This window comes from Pseudorca crassidens, chromosome 15 (genome assembly GCF_039906515.1).
Source record: "Pseudorca crassidens isolate mPseCra1 chromosome 15, mPseCra1.hap1, whole genome shotgun sequence".
Taxonomy (NCBI): domain Eukaryota; kingdom Metazoa; phylum Chordata; class Mammalia; order Artiodactyla; family Delphinidae; genus Pseudorca; species Pseudorca crassidens.
This window is the reverse complement of record NC_090310.1, coordinates 39,673,349-39,692,309: the sequence shown is the minus strand read 5'-3', so window position 1 is coordinate 39,692,309 and position 18,961 is coordinate 39,673,349. Positions and strand designations below refer to the sequence as shown.

The following is an 18,961-nucleotide window of genomic DNA, read 5'->3' as shown; positions in this document are numbered from 1 at the left end:
GAGATTAAAGGAGGCATAAAGCGGCCTCCGCACCCATCACCGTCTGTCCTATTTGTGGCGGTGGGACACGTGAAGGCATTCATCCTGCAGGTCACCTGGTACTGGAGGGGAAAATGTGGGGAGCTCAAGTTCTCATGGGAACGCTTTCCTCCCCCAACAGAACCTTCTGGAGATTCAGACCTACGTCAGCATCCTGCAGCAGATCATCCAGACCACCCCGCAAGCAGCCGCCGTAACCAGTGGCACGAGGGAGGTAAGAACGGAGCCCAGGCGGCTGCAAGACCGCATGTGGGGATTTGTCCTGCAGCCCCGGGAGCCCAGAGACCCAGGGAGAGGCGCCAGGTCACCCCCACTGCGGGTTCACATTCGAAGTTCACTCTTCTGCTCTTTCACTCAGACCGTGAACGTGGGTATTTAGACATCTGAGGACATAAACTGTGCCCCTGACCATCTTCTTAGGTATTTCCTCTTGAGGATTACGGGCTGTCCTTCCTTGTCTAGTTTATAAGAAACTTCCAGACTGTTTCCCAAGCACTGTAGCACTGCTGCATCCCCACTGGCAACGGATGGAAGTTTCTGTCGCTTTGCTTCCTTGTCAACGCTGGGTATGTCGGGTTTTTACTTTGGTTTTGCCGTTTGCTACTCTAATAGGTATGTTGTGTATCTCGCTGTGCTTTTAACTTGCATCCCCTCACGCCTTAATGATGTTGAGCATCTTTTCATGCGCTTATTTGCCGTTTGTATAGCTTCTTTGTTGGACTATCTACCCAAGACTTTTGCCCATATTTTTTTATTGGGTTGTTTGTTTTCTTATTCCCCTTATCAATTTGACCATAATTTTGAATACAGAGAACCTCAGACAATTAGTGACTCTATTTTCAAGGTCAGGCTCTGCTAGTCTGGGGCATGAAAACTCTTGGGAAAGGATAGAGGTGATTGAAGCCGATTTTTAAAAAACTGGGATTTGGACGTAAAACCTTATTCCCAATATGTTCCAAATCCCTTCCTCACTTAGCTCGCTAGCAGGGCAACACGATATTGATGTATCTTTTCCCCTAATGTGGTTTATAGGATTTTGTGATGCATGATAGGATATTGTAAAAATAAACTGAAAAGGATGCAGATTAAAACAAAAATGTCACGTGTCCTTTCTTCAGAGGAATGTTACGCTGGGACAGGGTTTTGTAGATTGTTCAACTGAGAAGACTCTGGGTTTTTCTGCAAGGATGACTTAGGACAGAAGTCTACCCAGGCCCACACCCTGGAGAACCAGTGGGCTAGGGTGTTTGTTTGAACCTAATTTTTTATATCAAAGCTAAAGAAACCCCCAAATTTGCTTTCAGAGACACTTTTGAACCCTGCCAAGTAACATCTAAGAGGCAGGAGAGTTACTTTTTTTGGCCTTGACGGGGATATTCTTGTCCACCTTGCCCACCAATGACCCCAACTGAACTGGGGTTGCCACTAAGGCCTAAAAAACAGCTCCTCCTAAAGCATAATTTTCTTTGTCAGAGACTTCTTTCCAGACACTTTAGTTCTGTTTTGCAGACATTTTTCCTTTAGTTCATAGGTGTTTTACATCAGAGCATACTTTTAAAATCACATCATCTGTTCCCTTGTAACCCTGTTCTTCTGAGTTGTACGAATGTAGAGCCATCTAGACCTAGTTTAATAGTGTCGGTGATCATCAGAGACCCTCAGCGTCGTCGCCCGGGAGCTTGAGACAAATGCAGCATCTGCAGCCCGACCCCCAGCAGACCCACTGTGTCAGAATCTGCATTTTAGCAAGGTGCTCAGGGATTCGTGTGCACGTTAAAAAGCAGATGTAGAAAGAATCACATTCTTTATTAATCTCATCTGAAAAATTCTACATACGAGCTAGGTGGTTGCTTTCAGGTTTGCCCCTTTGACTCTTGTTACTGTCCTAGAAAATGCCCGTTGAGTTCGCACAAAGGATATAATTAGCATTGCTTCCTAGGAGCCTGGGGTTAATGTGTCCATAAAGCATAAAGTCAGTGTCCTGTAGCCAGAGGTCCCTGGGGCCACCCCTGTGGTCAAATCAAGCTGGGTTTATTACTCCCCACAGGAGGGGAGGGTATACGCCGTGGATGGGGACCTGCGCTGGTCTGGGTACTGTTGAGGGGTGGGGGGCTGGTCTTATGGCTGAATATCCCCCTATTTTGTACCTTGGAGGCCAAGGTATGGTGGGAGGCTAAGGCTGTGCTTGGTAACTAAGCACCATCACTTGAGTTAGTGGTCATTTCTGTGGTTACACGGTGATTGCTTGGTCTGAGCTCAGACACAGTTGCAGAGCCGGTCTTGTTTCTGTCCTGTTCCCCTGGGATCCCAGAGTGACATCTTTAGGTGTTGAGGTGGCATCATCTGTAAATTTATAAGGAGGGAGCATCATGCTGGGGGGTGTTGGTTAGTGCCGGCTTCCAGCTGACAGCTGCCGGCTGTCTTCCTTCCTCTACAGTAAGTATCCAAGGGCCTCCTGTGCGCGAGGCACTGTGGGAGCACCTGTGGGTGGACATGGGGAGGATGTAGTATAAGTAGGAGCTGGGCGGTGAGGAGAGGCGGGGCCAGACAAGCAGGCTGGGCCCTGGTGGGGAGGTGGGTGAGGGATTTGCACCGTGTCTGCGTCCATGCTGAGGCTGCAGGTCTCGGCTGGCATGTTTGCACATCCTCCATGTAGTGGTACCCAGAACGTGAGTCCCCTCTGCTCCCAGCTGTCCCCACGTCTGTGTCTTTGGGGCAGGGAGGCGGGAGCCGAGGTACAGAGAAGCAGGGAGGACAGAGAGAGAGAGAAACAGACTGACAGACAGGGAGAGAGACACACACAGAGAGACTGAGAGAATGCACATCTCCGCTGGGAGACTCAGAAATAAACACACCATCCTTAGGCAGCTCTGTCCCCAGGCCCACTCCTCCTCCCTTGCTCTCACTTTCTCTGTGTCTCGTTGCTCCGGCCACTTTGCAGGCAGCTGCAGAGCAGGGGCACCTTCAGTGGGTGGCCATGAACGTGCTGGGTTGTGACTCTGCCCGGCAGGGGGCGGGGGGTGGTCTCTCTGTGTCAGAAGGCGCTGCTCTAGAGAGGCCAGGCTCTCAAGAAGGGGTTTAGATGTTTCTGAATAATGTGGAGAGGCTGGTGGGAAAAGGGCAGCTGCTCTGCAGAGTGTGGAGAGGTTGAGGGTGGACCTACTTCCAAAACATTCGGGGAGCACCAACAGGGCTTCCCCTGTCGCCATGGCCCCTGCTGTGTGCCATGGGGACGGCTCAGCACAGTTGGTGGCTCTGGCTCAGGGCTCAGGCTTAGAAAACAAAGTGAAAAGGCAGTGAGTGGCCACAGTGGGCCTACCTGAGTCAGCTTGGCTGCTGTGACAAAATACCGTAGACCAGGTGGCTCAACCAACAGACACTTATTGCTTACAGTTCCGGAGGCTGGAAGTCCAAGGTCAGGGGGCTGGCAGATTTGGCCCCTGGGGAGAACCCCATCCCGGCTGGTAGATGCCACCCCTCTCTCTGTCCTTTCCTTCCTGCCCGCATGGAAGAGGGGGCCCTGGTGTCTCGTCCTCTTCTAATAAGGACACTAATCCCATCGTGGGGGCCCCACCCTCATGACCTCATCTAAACCAACCCTCCTGCCAAAGGTCCCACCTCCAGATGCCATGCATTGGGGGTTAGGGCCTCGGCCTGCGAACTTGGGGGGACGTAAACATGCAGAACACAGAGGCCCCTCTCCTCCAAGTGTGAGCGTGCTGAGTCTGGCTTCTTTGTGCAGGCGAAGCTCTTGACGGAAAGGGAGGTGGCCACCCTGCAGAGCCAGCTGGAGGACAGCCAAGAGGTGCTCTGCCTCCTGCAGGCCCAGAGAGCCGAGCTGCAGGCCCAGGTATGCCCGCCCCTCCTCTCTGCCCCTCTCATTCAGGTGTCACGGGCCTGCACAGGTGAGCACTCGTGCATCTAGCGCTGTGAATTCTACAGACTCAACACACCTGTGTCCTCAGCCCTCAGAGCCGCAAACAGCATCCTCAGTGAGGTGACCAGCAGTCCACTCCCCGGGACGCCTTCCTGCCCAGAATGGAAAAGCCCTGGGCCAATGGGGGCAGTGGGTCCCAAAAATTCGTGGTCCCTGGAGATCCCCCGCAGGCCCCCTTTGAGTCGCTGCCCCTCCCCCACCGAGGGTAAGCTATCCCCACTTCTGCATAACCGATCTGTCTTGCCCAGTTTAACCTTGTTTTTGAAAATAAGAAATGGACATACGTTGGGGTTCTTACCCTACGCTCGCATGAATCTGTGCTTCCTGTTTCTCTTCTCATGACCTGAACTCTCTCCTTCAGAATTTGACTGCAGCCCTGGAGAGAGGGGTTGTGCTGGGATTTGCTCCTGCTCAGAACTTGTCAGCGGAAACTTTGCATTTCCACCCCACCCCTTTTCTTTTTTCGGTGACGCTTAGTTTGCAAACGAGCAGAAAAGCTTTTTGCAAACTTTGCAGGAAAGCGCAGTCCTGTCTCTGTGGCCTTCCTTTGCGGTTAATGAGCTTCGTGGGTCACCCCACCCCCGCCAACCCTGTGATTCCTCCAGTTTTCTTCCTCTCGTTACTGTACACCGGGCCATGCTGATGGGGACGTTGGGTTAGAATACGCCCCTTACGCTGTGTAACCACATTTCCCAAATCCAAAAGTAAGTTGATGTTCGGTTTGACAAGTACACATAAGGGACAAGGGAACAAAAATTTTAAAATCTGCCCCTCTAGAAAACCCAGACCATTAAAGGCTATATGTGACTTTGTCTCTATCCCACCAATGCCTGACAAGATCAAACCCTGCTGAAGCCACATGAGATGTGGTGCTTTTGGTGGGTGCACGGTTTCCTCCAGATCTCAGGACTTGAGTCCAGAATCCTGATGCCTGCCCCACCCGCCACCCGACCCCTCCCTGTGCAGCAACTCAGGGGCCACGGAGAGCAAACGGGGGCCTGGGGATGGTCCCCGAAGGCAAAGACCCCAGCTCAGGAAAGCGAGTACTGCCCTTAAAACGCGTCCTGCTCTTGTTGACAAACCGCGGCTTGGGGACCAGAGGCACCGTTTTGGTGACTTGGTGAATGTGTGGTTTCCTCTGAGGCCCTGAGAGGATGGAGGGAGGGTCAGGGTGTGTGTGTGTGTGATGTGTGTGCACGTTTTTATATGTGTGCATGTGTGCATATGTGTATATGTATATAAGTGTATGTGTATGTGTAAGTGTGTGTATGCGTGTATGTGTGTGTATATATTTGCCCGTTAGTATATGTATACATGTGTGTATGCAAGTGTATGTGTAAAATGTGTGTATGTAACTGTATGTGTGTACGTGTGTGATGTGTGTGCACGTTTTTATATGTGTGCATGTGTGCATGCAAGTGTATATGTGTCTATAAGTGTATGTGTGCATGTAAGTATATGTGTGTGTGTAAGTGTATGCATGTGTGTGTGTATGTGTGTGTACGTGTGTGTGTGTGAATGAGTGTTTAGAGAAGTGGATGCACGCCCAGTCATGGTTCTAGACACCAGTGTTCTCCAAACCACCAGTTACCACTCATTACTGGGTTGTGAAATGAACTCAGCAGGACCGACTGGCCTGAGAAAAGAAGGGACTCACAGCGCCAGCCTAAGACCGAAGAGGAGATGACAGCGCGCATGGCGAGTAGGGCAGGATTTACTTTGTGAAACCTTTGTTTAAATATATCTGTGTGTTTAAGGATATAGACTTGTGCAGATACACACCTGTACTTATATCTTTGTATGATGCCTATGGTTTGTGATGTAAAATGTAGCTCTTCCAGTGGCCACGGTGATGAGGTTGAAAACCTCTGCCCGAGAGGCTGAGAAGGACCCCAGTCTCCTCAGGAGATGAGGGAGCCCAGCCTGATGTGGTGGGCTCATCAACCGGTGAAGTCCGGTTCCAGGGCGAAAAGAATGCTTGTCTCTCTGTGAACTCATATGCATTTATTGACTATAAAAGTAAGACGGGGCTTCCCTGGTGGCGCAGTGGTTGAGGGTCCGCCTGCCAATGCAGGGGACACGGGTTCGTGCCCCGGTCCGGGAAGATCCCACATGCCGCGGAGCGGCTGGGCCCGTGAGCCATGGCCACTGGGCCTGCGCGTCCGGAGCCTGTGCTCCGCAACGGGAGAGGCCACGACAGTGAGAGGCCCGCATGCCAAAAAAAAAAAAAAGTAAGACGTTTCATAAAGGTTTAGCCTAGTTTCTGAGAACATGAGATAAAGCTCTCTGCTTGGCCGCCTGTCCCCACCCGTAGCTGCTGCAGAAAGACTGGCTTGTCTGACTCTGAGGTCGTTGTCTCTCTAACTGCGGGGGGCTTCACTGTCTCTTCTGTGCCATCCCTCCGCCAGTCCCCTGCCCAGCAGTCTGGTGAAGCCCCTGGACCCTTTCTGAGAAAAATGTTAAAGGCATATGGCTTCCGTCAGAGGTTTAGGACTATGGGAAGCTGAAGCTAAAGGGGCTTCTGTATTGTACTTTGCTTCTGCCCTTGTGTTTTGAAGGTTCTCATTTATACCTGGGGTATCAGAAGAAACATTTCAACAAAGTGTCTTGTTGGAAATGAATAGCCCCAGCCACCATCTGATGACTTTATTTCTTATCCCATTCATAATTAAAAGTTACTAATTTGAAATTTTATGTTTATTTTACCTTCTAAGTCTTTGGTAAAGTCACATATTAAGGATGACTGAAATACTTCCAGAGGAGCTCTGTTGGCGTAGTTGTAGAGAAATGCATTTGAACTAATGTGGTATAAAACTGTAATAAAACAGAAATTTCATGTATTTGCCAAAATTCTGAGTTTGTAAAATTACCTTCATTTCTTTGGCATCACGTACTTACATTAATAATAGTAAAATAAGATATTGACATTTTCCATAAAAAAAAAGAAAAATGTCAAAGGCATAAAGTACATAGAATTAAAAGGAAACCAATTATACTGAAACAAAATATTATCTGCCGAATTAGTTATCAAAATATTGCCAAAGCATTTCCTCTATAATAATATATGTGCTTATAATAAGTAAAACCTAGCAGGGGGTCTGATGAAACATGAGTCATATTAGTTTTCTCTTGCGGCCATAATAAATTTTCACAAAGGTCAGGGCCTAAAACAGCACTTCCTTGTGACCTTACGGTTCTGCAGGTTAGAAGTCGGGGCAGGCTTGGCTGGTTTCTCTGCTCTGGGGCTCACAGCCCTGAAATGAAGGTGTCAGCCGGCCTGGGTCCCCCGTATCTGGAGGTTCTTGTTGGGTGGTGGGCCGAATCTGCTTCCTGTCCCATTCCTGTCATTGGCAGAATTCCCTTCTGTGTGCCGCTGGGACCAAGGACCCTATTTCTTTGCTGGCTGTCGGCCAGGATTTACTCCAGATGCCGTCCACCTTCCTTGGCATGTGGCCCCTCCATCTTCAAGGACAGCAGTGGTGCTTCGAATCTTTCTCATGCATCTAATCTCCCTGATTTCTGCTCTTAAGGGCCCGTGGAATTAGGAATAATCTAGAATAATCTCCCTGTTTTTTAAGGTCAGCTGAGTAAGAAGTTCCTTTGCCGAGTAACATAATATATTCATGGGCATACAGCTAAGGGGCAAAGGTCATGGGGCCGAAAGTCTGCCTAATTAGCTTGAATCAAAACACGCACGTGGCAGGACCCACCTGAGAGCTTCTGACTCAGTGGGTCTGGGGTGTGGCCCAAGAATTTTTATTTCTAAATTCCAGATGCTGTTGCTGGTCGAGGAACCACACTGAGAACATTGATGTAGGGGTGGTCCAACGTTGGGCCAGAATATTCTACACCTCGGGCACCCGGGTTCCTGGCTCGGGCCCTCCATAGCCTTATTCACGAGATGTGCACGGCTGGCTTTTTGCTGATTTTAAAAGGCTGTTGTGACTTCCCAGTGGAGTAGCTGAGCTGAGCGTTCCAGGGGAGACTCGTCAGCCTAGCCCCTCAGCAGGGCCAGGGCCATGACTGGGGACATGATGGGGGTCAGGGGAGGGGGAGCTCCTTGCAGCCTGAGGGCTCCAGCCGGCAGGGCTGTGGCAGCTGGTTCTGCCTATGGTTAGGGCATCTGATGCTTCTGGAACCCTCCGTCGCAGGGTCCTCAGGGGGAGGTCCCTGAACCAGCAGCATCACCTGGGGCTTGTCAGAAATGCTCGTTCCCGGGCCCGTCCCAGATCTACGGAACCAGGAACTCCGGAGGGCCCAGCATCTCGTTTAACAAGCCCTCCAGGTGGCTCTGCAGGCTCAAGTTTGAGAACGTTGGTCCACAGGTTGCCCAGGACCGCACCCACGATTGGAGCTGAATGTGGACCACACACGAGACCCCTGGGGATGGCACTTCTTCCAGGCGGGTGAGAAGGGACAGGCGTTCTGGTTCTCTAAATTGCATCTGCTGAGTTTCCGTGACAGGAAAGTGAAAAAAGTCAGATTATTGGGAAAGTATACTCCCAGGTGTCATTTCTCAGTAAAGTCCCTTAGCGCCACCTGGTGGTACGTTTTGGTAAGACAGCGTGTAATCGGCGAAGGACACTTGATTTCTTTTTCCTTTTTGAAATGACCTTGGATCCAAAGGAGTCTGGGTGCCTAAAGGGACTGAGGCAGGAGGTCACCTCTCCAGATGCGCTCACTGTGAGGCACTGGCCCGGGTCCCTGAGGACCATGCTGTGCAGAGGCAAGCCCTGCAGCTGTGCTGAAACACATCTTTCAGCCGTTTCTGGCCAGCCCCACGCGAGGTCCAGGGAGCACTGAGCAGAGCCTGGCCTGGCTCCTGCTCCGGCCGCCCAAGCCTGGTGGGGAGACGGCTATCAGCCGGATCTAAGCGGTCCAAGCGGAAACACACGGTCACCTAGCTCAAGATGAAGTTCCGGCTGCCTGGAGGCCCACACCTTCCACCTGCCTCTTTCCACCCGCCAGGGCTGTCTGTGGGCTGCTCTCTCCCCCTCTCCTCTCTGGACCCCTCCTGTGGATCCTGGCACCGGTGCCTCTGCTCCCCACTTCTCTCTCTGCGAGTGGCTTTGCTTCTGCAGCACCTGGACCGGCCCCACCTCCTCCTGGAAGACTTCCGTGATGTCCCCAGCACCCTGGGCCTCTCCGTGGGCTCTGTGACACCTTGGGCTTTGTTCCTGTGACCGAGCCGCCTCCCTCTCTGGGCTGTGGCTCCTGGAACGAGGGTTTCTTTCTCCCACAGTCAGTCTGGGGCTGGACGGCCTCTGAAGCCCGTGCCGAGATCACTCCCATCAGAGATGTTGCATTAGCCCTCTTTGAGCTGCTGCAAGTGGGGCTTTTATTGGTTTTCCTGAACACCCCGCCCTCTGATGAATGGTTTAAATTATTGAGCTATAACACCAGGTGCTGCGGGCACAGCCCTTTCCTGCTCATGTGGGAGAAAGCTAAGCTTTGATGAAAGGCAGCTGTGATCAGCTTTCATGCCTTCCTGCTGCCCGGTTGACACTGGGATCGCTGGACCCCAGCCATGCCAGCCTGTGACCCGCAGGCTTCGTTCTCAGGACTGCTCCGTGGAAATGGAGAGTCTTATGTGGGGATTCATCCACTCCGGATGGCTTCTTGTCTCTGAGATTTGAGCCTCAAAGGGGTCCTTTAAATTCCTTACTTCATGGAAGCATTTCCTAGAGTGTGTGAACACCGGTGTGGGTAAGAGCATGTGGTCACACCAAGAATCAGAGACTGTGCCTCAGTATTTGACATCCCAGGAGACTGTTTGAATGGAGATAATTTTTAATGAGGAACAGAAACCTGGTCAAACTCGCTTGGTTTATTTTGAAATAATTTTAGACTTCTAAGAAGCTGCAAAAATAGCTCAGAGGTTTCCCGTACTCTCCACCCAGTTCCCTCAAAGTCAACCTCTTAATAGCACAGCACCAAGGTTGGAACCAGGACATTGTCGAGCACGCCATCCTGGTAACAGATTTGCCTGAAATCTCACCTGTTACCCTGCTCACGTGTTTTCTGGTCCTGGATCCTGCTTGCATTCAGCTGTCCTGTCTCCTCAGCCTCCTCCAATCTGGGACAGTTCCTGCCCATCTCTGTTTCTCAAGACCTTGATGGCCAGTCCTCCTGTGGGACGTCCCCCCATCTGGACTTCCCTGATGCTTTCTCGGGGCTGAGCTGAGGCTCTGCGTTTGCGGCAGGAACACGACAGAAGTGATGGGTCCTCGGTGCCTCTCACCAGGAGCACCATGTGGCTGTGTCTTTGTACTGGGGGTGAGACTTGGGTCACCTGGGGTGGTGTCTCCAGCTTTCTCGACTGTGAAGATATTTTCCCCCAAAGGAGCAAGATATAAAGGGGCTGATGACCTTTGGGAACAGGGCGGGCGGCGGGAGCTTCTCACTCTCCCCGATTCCCTCTTTTCTCTCTTTTGCCGGCGCTCTCATCTCTGTTGCCTTTGCCTTTTGGCTTCATGTCTCTGTCTTTCTGAAGAATTGCCTTTCTCAGTTTCTCCATGCACTTTATGAAAGATTGTTTCTCCAGGGTGGCGGCTTCAGACCCTGGGCTTACGTGTCCCAGTGAGTCTAGAACCTACCACCAAGTCACTGCTCTTCCTGAGATCCCTTCCCAGATGCCCGGAGAGGAAGCACGTGATAGGCCAGCCTGAGTCCTGGTTCTGCGGCTCTGGTCAGGGGAGTGTGGTCACACTGCTGCCCGGACACTTCCTACGTGTGAGATGGGACAGTCTTCAGACATGGGGACGACACAGGCCAGTGGACGGCTTCCCAGAGTGTCTAGTGCATGTACCTCTCCCTCTGTTCCTTCCTTCCTTCCTCCCTTTCTCCCTCCTTCCTTTCCTCCCCCCCTTCCTGATGCAACAGATCCATTCCTGACAACCTTTGTCGGCTGCGTCTGCCCGTGTCCTCACTAGGGACGTCACTGTTCCACGGCCACATCTGTACATAAAGTGAGGAATGAGGCTGTCGCAGGAATAATCACCCTCTACATGTCCAATGTGCTCGTTTAGCTGCATGTGTGAGGCGTCTTGTGGTGGACATACGTGAGGTTGGATTCAGATACCTGTCTAGTCCCCCGTGACTCAAAAAGTGTGACCCGGAGACCAGAGCCATGGGCATCGAGTGGGAGCCGCTTAGAAATGCAGCCCTCGCGGGCTTCCCTGGTGGTGCAGTGGTTAAGAATCCGCCTGTCAATGCAGGGGACACGGGTTCGAGCCCTGGTCCGGGAAGATCCCACATGCCACAGAGCAACTAAGCCCGTGTGCTTACGACCACTGAGCCTGCGCTCTAGAGCCCGCAAGCCACAACTACTGAGCCCGTGAGCCACAACTACTGAAGCCCAGGTGCCTAGAACCTGTGCTCTGCAACAAGAGAAGCCACCGCAATGAGAAGCCTGCGCACCGCAAGGAAGAGTAGCCCCCGCTCGCCGCAATTAGAGAAAGCCCGCGCGCAGCAACAAAGACCCAACGCAGCCCAAAAAAAGAAAAAGAAAAAGAAGTAACTATACTTTAAGAAAAAAAGAAAAGAAAAGAAATGCAGCCCCTCCGGCCCCACCGGACCTGCTGAGTCAGAATCTGAGCGTAACAGTATCCTTGGGGGGTTCAGATGCACGAAGAAGTTTGAGAACTCTTCCAGGAGAAGTGGGTTTGGTTTGCTTGTTCTATTTTGCTTTTGAGAACCGGCCATGCCTGTTAGATCTCTTCTCTTTGGGAAAATGAGGTTGTACTAAGCTTGTAAGTCAGTACGCTGTGGCCCTTTAGGGGTTGTCACAGCTCTTACAGTGAACGTGAGGCCACCTCTTTTTATTTTCCTACCTTAATTTTGATTTGTCCTGCATTAGGAGGTAATTAATGTTTCCCTGAAGTTATTTTATTTATACACATGTGCGAGTGTGCACACGCACACACACACCCTTTAGCTACCACAACATATACGTAACTCTACTGATCGGAAATGAGGAGAAAATTAAGGTGCCGTAGTGACTGAATAAGATCAAGGAAACTTCCTCCCTTAATTATTTCAGTAAAAATCGCATCTTATCTATTTAGTACATGTTCTTCTTTTTACTAATTTTTCAGCTGTCAGATTTATGCTAACTCAGTACATTATGAAGAATGTACTTTGTTCGAGTTGCACATTTTATTCCATGGACGGCAGTTTTCGTTTCAGTTTCTGGGGTTGTCATCTTCCCACTGCCTTTGCGGGGTGGAGACTCTGCTAGGGCAGATTTCCAAGGGTGCTGATGCAAGCGTAAGGAGAAGGGGTTCACATCCCTCTGTGGCTTAAGGATTCCCTGCTGACAGAGAAACAGAGAAACAAACCCACAGAACAAATAAAACTGGATATGCCGCGTCCAGGGTATCCCTGCCGGGTCTGTGTCTTAAGCGAGAGGGTGGGCTGGGTTTCCTTACAGCTGTGTCTTTGCCCACAGACGGCGGCCCTAGAACAGGCCATCAGAGATGCCCACGAGTGCTACGATGAAGAGATTCAGCTCTACAATGAGCAGATTGACACCCTGCGGAAGGAGACTGAGGAGGCTGAGAGGAGCCTGGAGAGGTCATCCTACGACTGCCGGCAGCTGGTGGTCGCCCAGCAGACCCTGAGGAATGAGCTGGACCGGTATCACCGGATCATCGAGAACGAAGGCAACAGGTGGGGTCAGGGGTGGGCAGAGCCCGTGGGCACAGCGCCAACCTCTCTGGCTGGCCACTTACTTGTTCCACAGATCTTTGCTGAGTGTCTCCTGTGTTACTGTTCTAGGCAGTGGGGATGTGGCCAGGAAGGGAACCCCCATATCTGTGACCTCACAGAGCTTGAATATTAGTCGGGGAGACAGGATGAGTGGGTTTGTAGCAGAGGGCGTGTGGCCTGTGACCTGTGCTCTGGAGTGAATCGCAGCAGGGAGAGGGGAGAGGAGGCGAGGGTGACGGGGGAAGTGTTTGAATGTCAAGCAGGGGGTCAGAAAGCCCCCACGGAGAAGGCTCCCTTCAGCTCACAGGCCTCTGGGGACATGAGTGTCTTAACAGAGAGGATGATCAGGCGTGGTTATTGAGGTGCTGCCGGTGAGGGGCCTGCACGGTACCTGGAGCTCAACCAGCGCTCAGTGTAGGTATTATTACTGCTGCTGCCGTCGTGACTCTGACCACCTGGTTGGGTCAGTAATGTGGCTGTCGACAGGCCGTCTGGTCTCCTCCACATAATGGAACTTTGACTTGAACTCCACTGGGAAGTAGATCTCTGTCTCCATCTCATCATCATTCACAGCTGCACCTGCATCGTCTACGGTCCATTTTCTAGATGTATTAATACATCTATATAGGGACTTCCCTGGTGGCACAGCGGTTAAGAATCCGCCTGCCAAAGCAGGGCACATGGGTTCGATCCCTGGTCTGGGAAGATCCCACACGCTGCAGAGCAACTAAGCCCATGAGCCACAACTACTGAGCCCGCGTGCCACAACTACTGAAGCCCGCGTGCCTACAGCCTGTGCTCCACAGCAAGAGAAGCCACCACAATGAGAAGCCCGCACACTGCAAAGAAGAGTAGCCCCCGCTCGCCGCAACTAGAGAAAGGCCACACGCAGCAACAAAGACCCAACGCAGCCAAAAATAAATAAATAAATTTATTTAAAAAATACATCTACATCAACTATGTCTACACCTATACCTACACATAAGTCTACATCTATGTCCTCATCATCTGTACGTGTGTACATCTACACTGCATCTACGTCATCCACCTCATCTGTAGCTACACCTACAACATCTTCATCTATACCTACACCTACACCTACCTCTACATCACCTACATTTATATGTACATCACCTACACCTACACCGACATTATCTGTACCCATATCTACATCATTTACATCTGTGTCACCTCCACATACACTTATATCTACATTATCTATAGCTACACCTACATCTTTATCACCTAAATCTACACCTACACCTATACTTCCACTATACCTAAGTCATCTCTATCTACATCATCACGTACATGCACATCTACAACGATGTCTCCGTTATTTATAGCCACACCTACACCTACATCTATGGCTACATCAATGTCTGTATCTGTAGATATTCAGAGAACAGATTGAGGCCAGCCCCCTCCTATAGGGACTCTGAATCTCTATTAAGTTGAGGTTCTTCAATTCAGTCTTGCTGATTTTGGGGGGTTTAGATTGGGTTAACAGAGAAGCACCCAGACACAGGAGCACTTCCTTCCCTCTCGCTGGGGCTCTGTCTTGCTGTGAGTGCTCTAACGTGTAGGAGGAAAAGCGAGACTTCCTTTTGTTTTCTCTAGTTCTGGTCAACGTATTGTGCTGAGCTCTATATTTATGTCACAGTGAATGCTTCATGCACACATATACAAAAATAAGTCTTGAACGGGTATTTAAGCGTCCTTGTGAACGTTTTTGTTTTGGGGGCAGGGCTTCATCAAAAGGTAACTGGATACCCCTTTCGTTGGTTTATATATAACTCTTAATTTTGATATAATTTCAAATTGATAGAAATGTTGCAGGCACAGAACAAGGAAATTCTGAATCCTCTTAGATTCACCAGCTATTTATGTTTTGTCTCTATCTTTCCACTGTCTCTGATTATATATAACTATTTTTTAAAAAAGACCAGTTGGGGCTTCCCTGGTGGCGCAGTGGTTGAGAGTCCGCCTGCCGATGCAGGGGACATGGGTTTGCGCCCCGGTCCGGGAAGATCCCACATGCTGCGGAGCGGCTGGGCCCGTGAGCCATGGCCGCTGAGCCAGCGTGTCCGGAGCCTGTGCTCCGCAACGGGAGAGGCCACAACAGTGAGAGGCCCGCGTACCGCCAAAAAAAAAAAAAAAAGATCAGTTGGGCATATTATACCCTGGTTGCCCTAAATACTTCAGCCTGGGCTGGCCATTCTCTTATTGAAAAAAACCTCCAAAACAAAAGAATTACAATTTTTTTTATAAGTGTGTTTCACAGCTTTGACTTGAGCTCAAAGAGATGAGTATTCCTTTCCGTTGTCCTCCAGTGTGTACATGTGTTTGTGGTTCATGAGCAGTTGGATCTGGAGAAAGCCTTTTTCATTTTTGCTGGACATTAGAGCATCCCTCTTGCCCGCCCCCCATCTGTTTGGCTCAGTGAATTAAAGCTGGAGATCACCCTCTTTCTGGTTCTTTTTGCCAGGCTGAGCTCTGCCTTCATTGAAACCCCGATCACTCTGTACACCGTGAGCCACGGAGCCTCCCTCAGCCCTCGACACGGTGTGAAAGGTGAGTCCCCAACCCTGGCTTCTGCGACTTTCTGTCCTGGGAAAAAGGAAAAATCAAGCGGCTTTCTCCCTGAACTTAGCATTCATACTCCCCGTCCGTCTGGAAATTCAGTGCTTTTATGTGAGGTCCCTTCTCTCCCTCACTGATGTCCTCCAACAGGTGCTGAGTGACTGAGTCAAAAAGTTTACAAGGAGAAAATCAGATGGGGGTTAGACGCCCTCAGGGACGCCATCTGTGAACATGAGGCATTTAACTGGCGAGAAAAAATGCAGCTCAACATTTACTTGGGCAAGAAGTGAATACTGAATTGTATCTATTCACCGCCCCGCCCCCCCCCCCCCCCCCCCCCCAGTGAAATGAACTCTTTCATGCAGAGGTGCTTGATCTAGTGTAAGGAGCAGAGTAGATGCTCAATTTTTGTTCGTTCTCTCTCCCATTCAAAACTGAGCAGAAATAGCTTGGTGGGCAAGCGCAGCTTCTGCCTTCAACATTTGGTCCTTTGAGGATGGTTTCACGCGCCTGTGAGATGTCAGCTCACAGCGCAGTCTCCCCAGTCCTGAAGGAACAGAACAGTGCCTGGGAGAAGAGAAGCCTGTGTTCATAGTGCCTTCAAATCCAGGGGTCTCAGAAAGCTCAGAGGGCTTTGCAGAGATGGGGTGCCAGAGTCAGAACGTTGCTGCCAGGGTCAGGGGTCCCCAGACACCCAGGGCCAGCTCCAGGGGTGGGTGGCTGTGTGCAGGGCGCTGGGCTTGATGCTGTGCGGTCGCTGTCTGGACATTCTTCACAGTTTTGATTAGCGGGCCCTGAAATTCAGCAGCTGGTCCTGCAAGTAAGCCCTTCTCCACGCCTGCTCCCAGCCACCTGCTTTGTGGTGTCCCCACTGTGCCCCCCCATCATGGCTTCACGGCCTGCTCACTCTGCCCTGTCACTGAGGGTCAGCCCCACGGGAGGCCCTTGCTCTGTGCAACTGAGTCCTCTGGTTAGTGAAGGGAGGGAGGGGCTAGAGAAGACTTCGGGATGAAAAAGTTTAAAAATCACTGTGAGCAAAGCTGGAAAGCCTCCCGGGTGAGGCAGGGTGAGATTTGTGTTACACTTTCAGTTTTTCCTCTTAGCTGATCTGAGGAAATGAACATGGCCTCGGGCACAGGGGATTCCTGTTCTGAGTTTGAGAGCATCACTTCCTCTTATTGCCCAGGAGGAAGGGGACGCTGAGCAAGGGGTGTCTGTGTTCATCTGGCCTGGGTTGCGAGCGGGACAAGGGAGCTACTCCCCATGGCCGAGGCCATTCTGAACCCGTCAGAGGCCCAGGCAGCTCTGCCTTGCTCCTTTGGGGAAGCCTGAGGCGAGAGTGCCCTGTGGACTGGGTTTCCACTGTCTGCTCTGTGGATCCCAGTGTCCCTTGTGAACTCGGGGGGCAGGGGGCTTGGTGGGCACTGGAGCCCTGCTCCCACACAGTGTTACTGCAGGAGGATCACGGATCTCAGTCGGTTGTACCCAGTGTGATGGGAACTGTGGGCACCTCCCTCCCCTCCGCAAGCCCAGAGGGGCCGAGGGACTTGTCCAAAGTCACACAGTGGCCGGCAGAGCTGGGTCCTCAGTGTGGGCTGTGGACGCTTCAGACCCGGGGATCTTTCCCTGTTGCTTTTGATCATACGTAGTAAACCCCACCCCAGCGCTAGACGGGGGGCTCCAGGATAATTAGTGTATTTTTCAACACATACATTTTCTTCCTCTTTCATTGGTGACGATACTTGCCTCATTGTCCTTTTTTTTTTTTTTTTTAAAGATCTCGCCAGGGCTGTGCAGGATATAACAATAGCAAAACCAAGACAAAAAGGCCTCCCCAAGAACGTTCCAAGGAAAAAGGAGATCATAGCGAAAGACAAAGCAGATGCAAGTCGGGAAGAGGCACCACTGAGAGGTCCTGAAGACGCAAAGCCAGGGCAGGTGGTACCTAAAGAAGAGGGTGAATCTAAGCTCGAATCAGGGGAGGGAGAAGCAAGTCCCCCGACCGTGGACGGGGCTCCGGAGGATGTCCCAGACGGAGGGAAGATAAGCAAAGCCTTTGAAAAACTAGGCAAGATGGTCAAGGAGAGGGTGAAAGGCCCCAAAGAACCCGAGCCCCCCGCTGACCTGTACACCAAGGGGCGGTATGTGCTGGTCTCCGGAGATGCCAATTTCGTGGACCCAGGCTTCTGTTCCTTCTCCGTCCCGGCCAAAGGGGGCGTGGTGGTTTCCAAGGGGGACGACTCTGTGCTGCCTGACAGCCACGTGGAGCCCTCTCCCCAGCAGCCGGAGCCCCCTCTGGAGGATGGAGAGGGGCCTCCCCAGGGGAAAGAAGATGGTCTGGAGGACGGAGAGGGGCCTTCCCAGGGGAAAGATGGTCTGGAGGATGGAGAGGGGCCTCCCCAGGGGAAAGAAGATGGTCTGGAGGACGGACAGGGGCCTCCCCAGGGGAAAGATGGTCTGGAGGACGGACAGGGGCCTCCCCAGGGGAAAGAAGATGGACACCCCCCTACCCCGCACACTGCAGACAAGGGGGATGAGACGAATGACGAAGAACTGAAGGGCCCCCAGGGGAAACAGGATGGCCAGAAGGAGGAGGAGGGGGCCAGGGAGCCCTGTGTCACAGTCTCTCCTGGCCCAGAGGGGCCGTCTACACCCCAGTCTCAAGGGCCTCAGGTCACTCAGGGTGGGTCCGACGGGCCTGGAGCTTGGAGCAGCAGCCTCCCGGCGAGAAGCCCTCCCAGGACGCTGGCCTATGAGAAGGTGGAGGTGATGGAATCTATTGAGAAGTTTTCCACCGACAGCATCCAGACATACGAAGAGACTGCTGTAATCGTGGAGACCGTGATCGAAAACACGAAGGCAAACAAGAAGAAGCTGGAGGAGAAGTGCTCTTCCGATGCCTAGGCTCGAGGGGAGAAAGTGCCTTTGGGCCACTGTTGGGAAGTGCTTGGATATTTTAGGACAAACCATACAAGACTGAGGGTTCTTGTTTGGATTAGACCATAGTTGGCCTGTCTGGCTTGCCAGTGAAGCCTTAATTAAAACGTTTTCTTTGCTTGCACATCCTTTGTCTAATTAACAGGGGCTTTGGGCTTTTAGGTGGGTTAGCCTTGCTCAGGGGTGCTCTGTTAACAGCCACCAAGACATGCTCGTTTAGGAAAGAGACAAGCCCTTCATATGGGTCACTGAGAGACTCGTCAGAGGCTCAGAGTCTGGATTCCACAGAGAAACGTGTTAGATGATGGATTGGCTGGTTTTCTCTGCATTTCAAGCACAAACATTTGATCACATGAGGAGTGTTTTGTTAGAAGTAAAACAATTAAAGGTGTCTGTCCTGGTTTGGGTTCCCCAGAAGCTGATCTCGCAGCAAGGATTTGATGTAGTTTCTGGGGGGAGGGGTGGTCTCAGGAAGTACCAGGAGGGCAGGGAGATGGCGGCAGGGACAGCAAGGAGATGGGCTACCAGATGGGTCAGTCCTGTGGGCGGCTGGCGCTTGGCCCCCACCCCTGGGGGCTCTGGGAGATGGGGTAGAACACGCGCCTCCGAGTCACCCTGCCCAAGGGTGAGGGAGCTGGTGTATTGACCCACCAACGCCGGTCAGTCAGAAGGGAGCGCTGCTCCCAGGGCATTGACTTTGGGGACCAGGAAAGCCCTCGGCCGAGAAGTACAGGTGCAGGCGTTTGGACGTCAGGC

At 51.7% G+C, this 18,961-nt stretch overlaps 1 protein-coding gene across 2 annotated transcripts in view; it reads left to right on the top strand.

Moving 5' to 3' along the window:
- Positions 1-18,504, top strand: part of BFSP1 (beaded filament structural protein 1) — a 66,605-nt gene extending 48,101 nt beyond the window's left edge. The window contains exons 4-8 of one of the 2 annotated variants that reach the window (XM_067707303.1): positions 161-253; positions 3,782-3,889; positions 12,426-12,646; positions 15,174-15,259; positions 17,046-18,504. In XM_067707303.1, the coding sequence (XP_067563404.1) occupies positions 161-253; positions 3,782-3,889; positions 12,426-12,646; positions 15,174-15,259; positions 17,046-18,172 (1,635 nt within the window). In that variant the 3' untranslated portion in view covers positions 18,173-18,504. The remainder of the gene's footprint in view (positions 1-160; positions 254-3,781; positions 3,890-12,425; positions 12,647-15,173; positions 15,260-17,045) is intronic. The other variant, XM_067707304.1, reaches the window with a different exon arrangement.
- Positions 18,505-18,961: the final 457 nt, after the last annotated feature.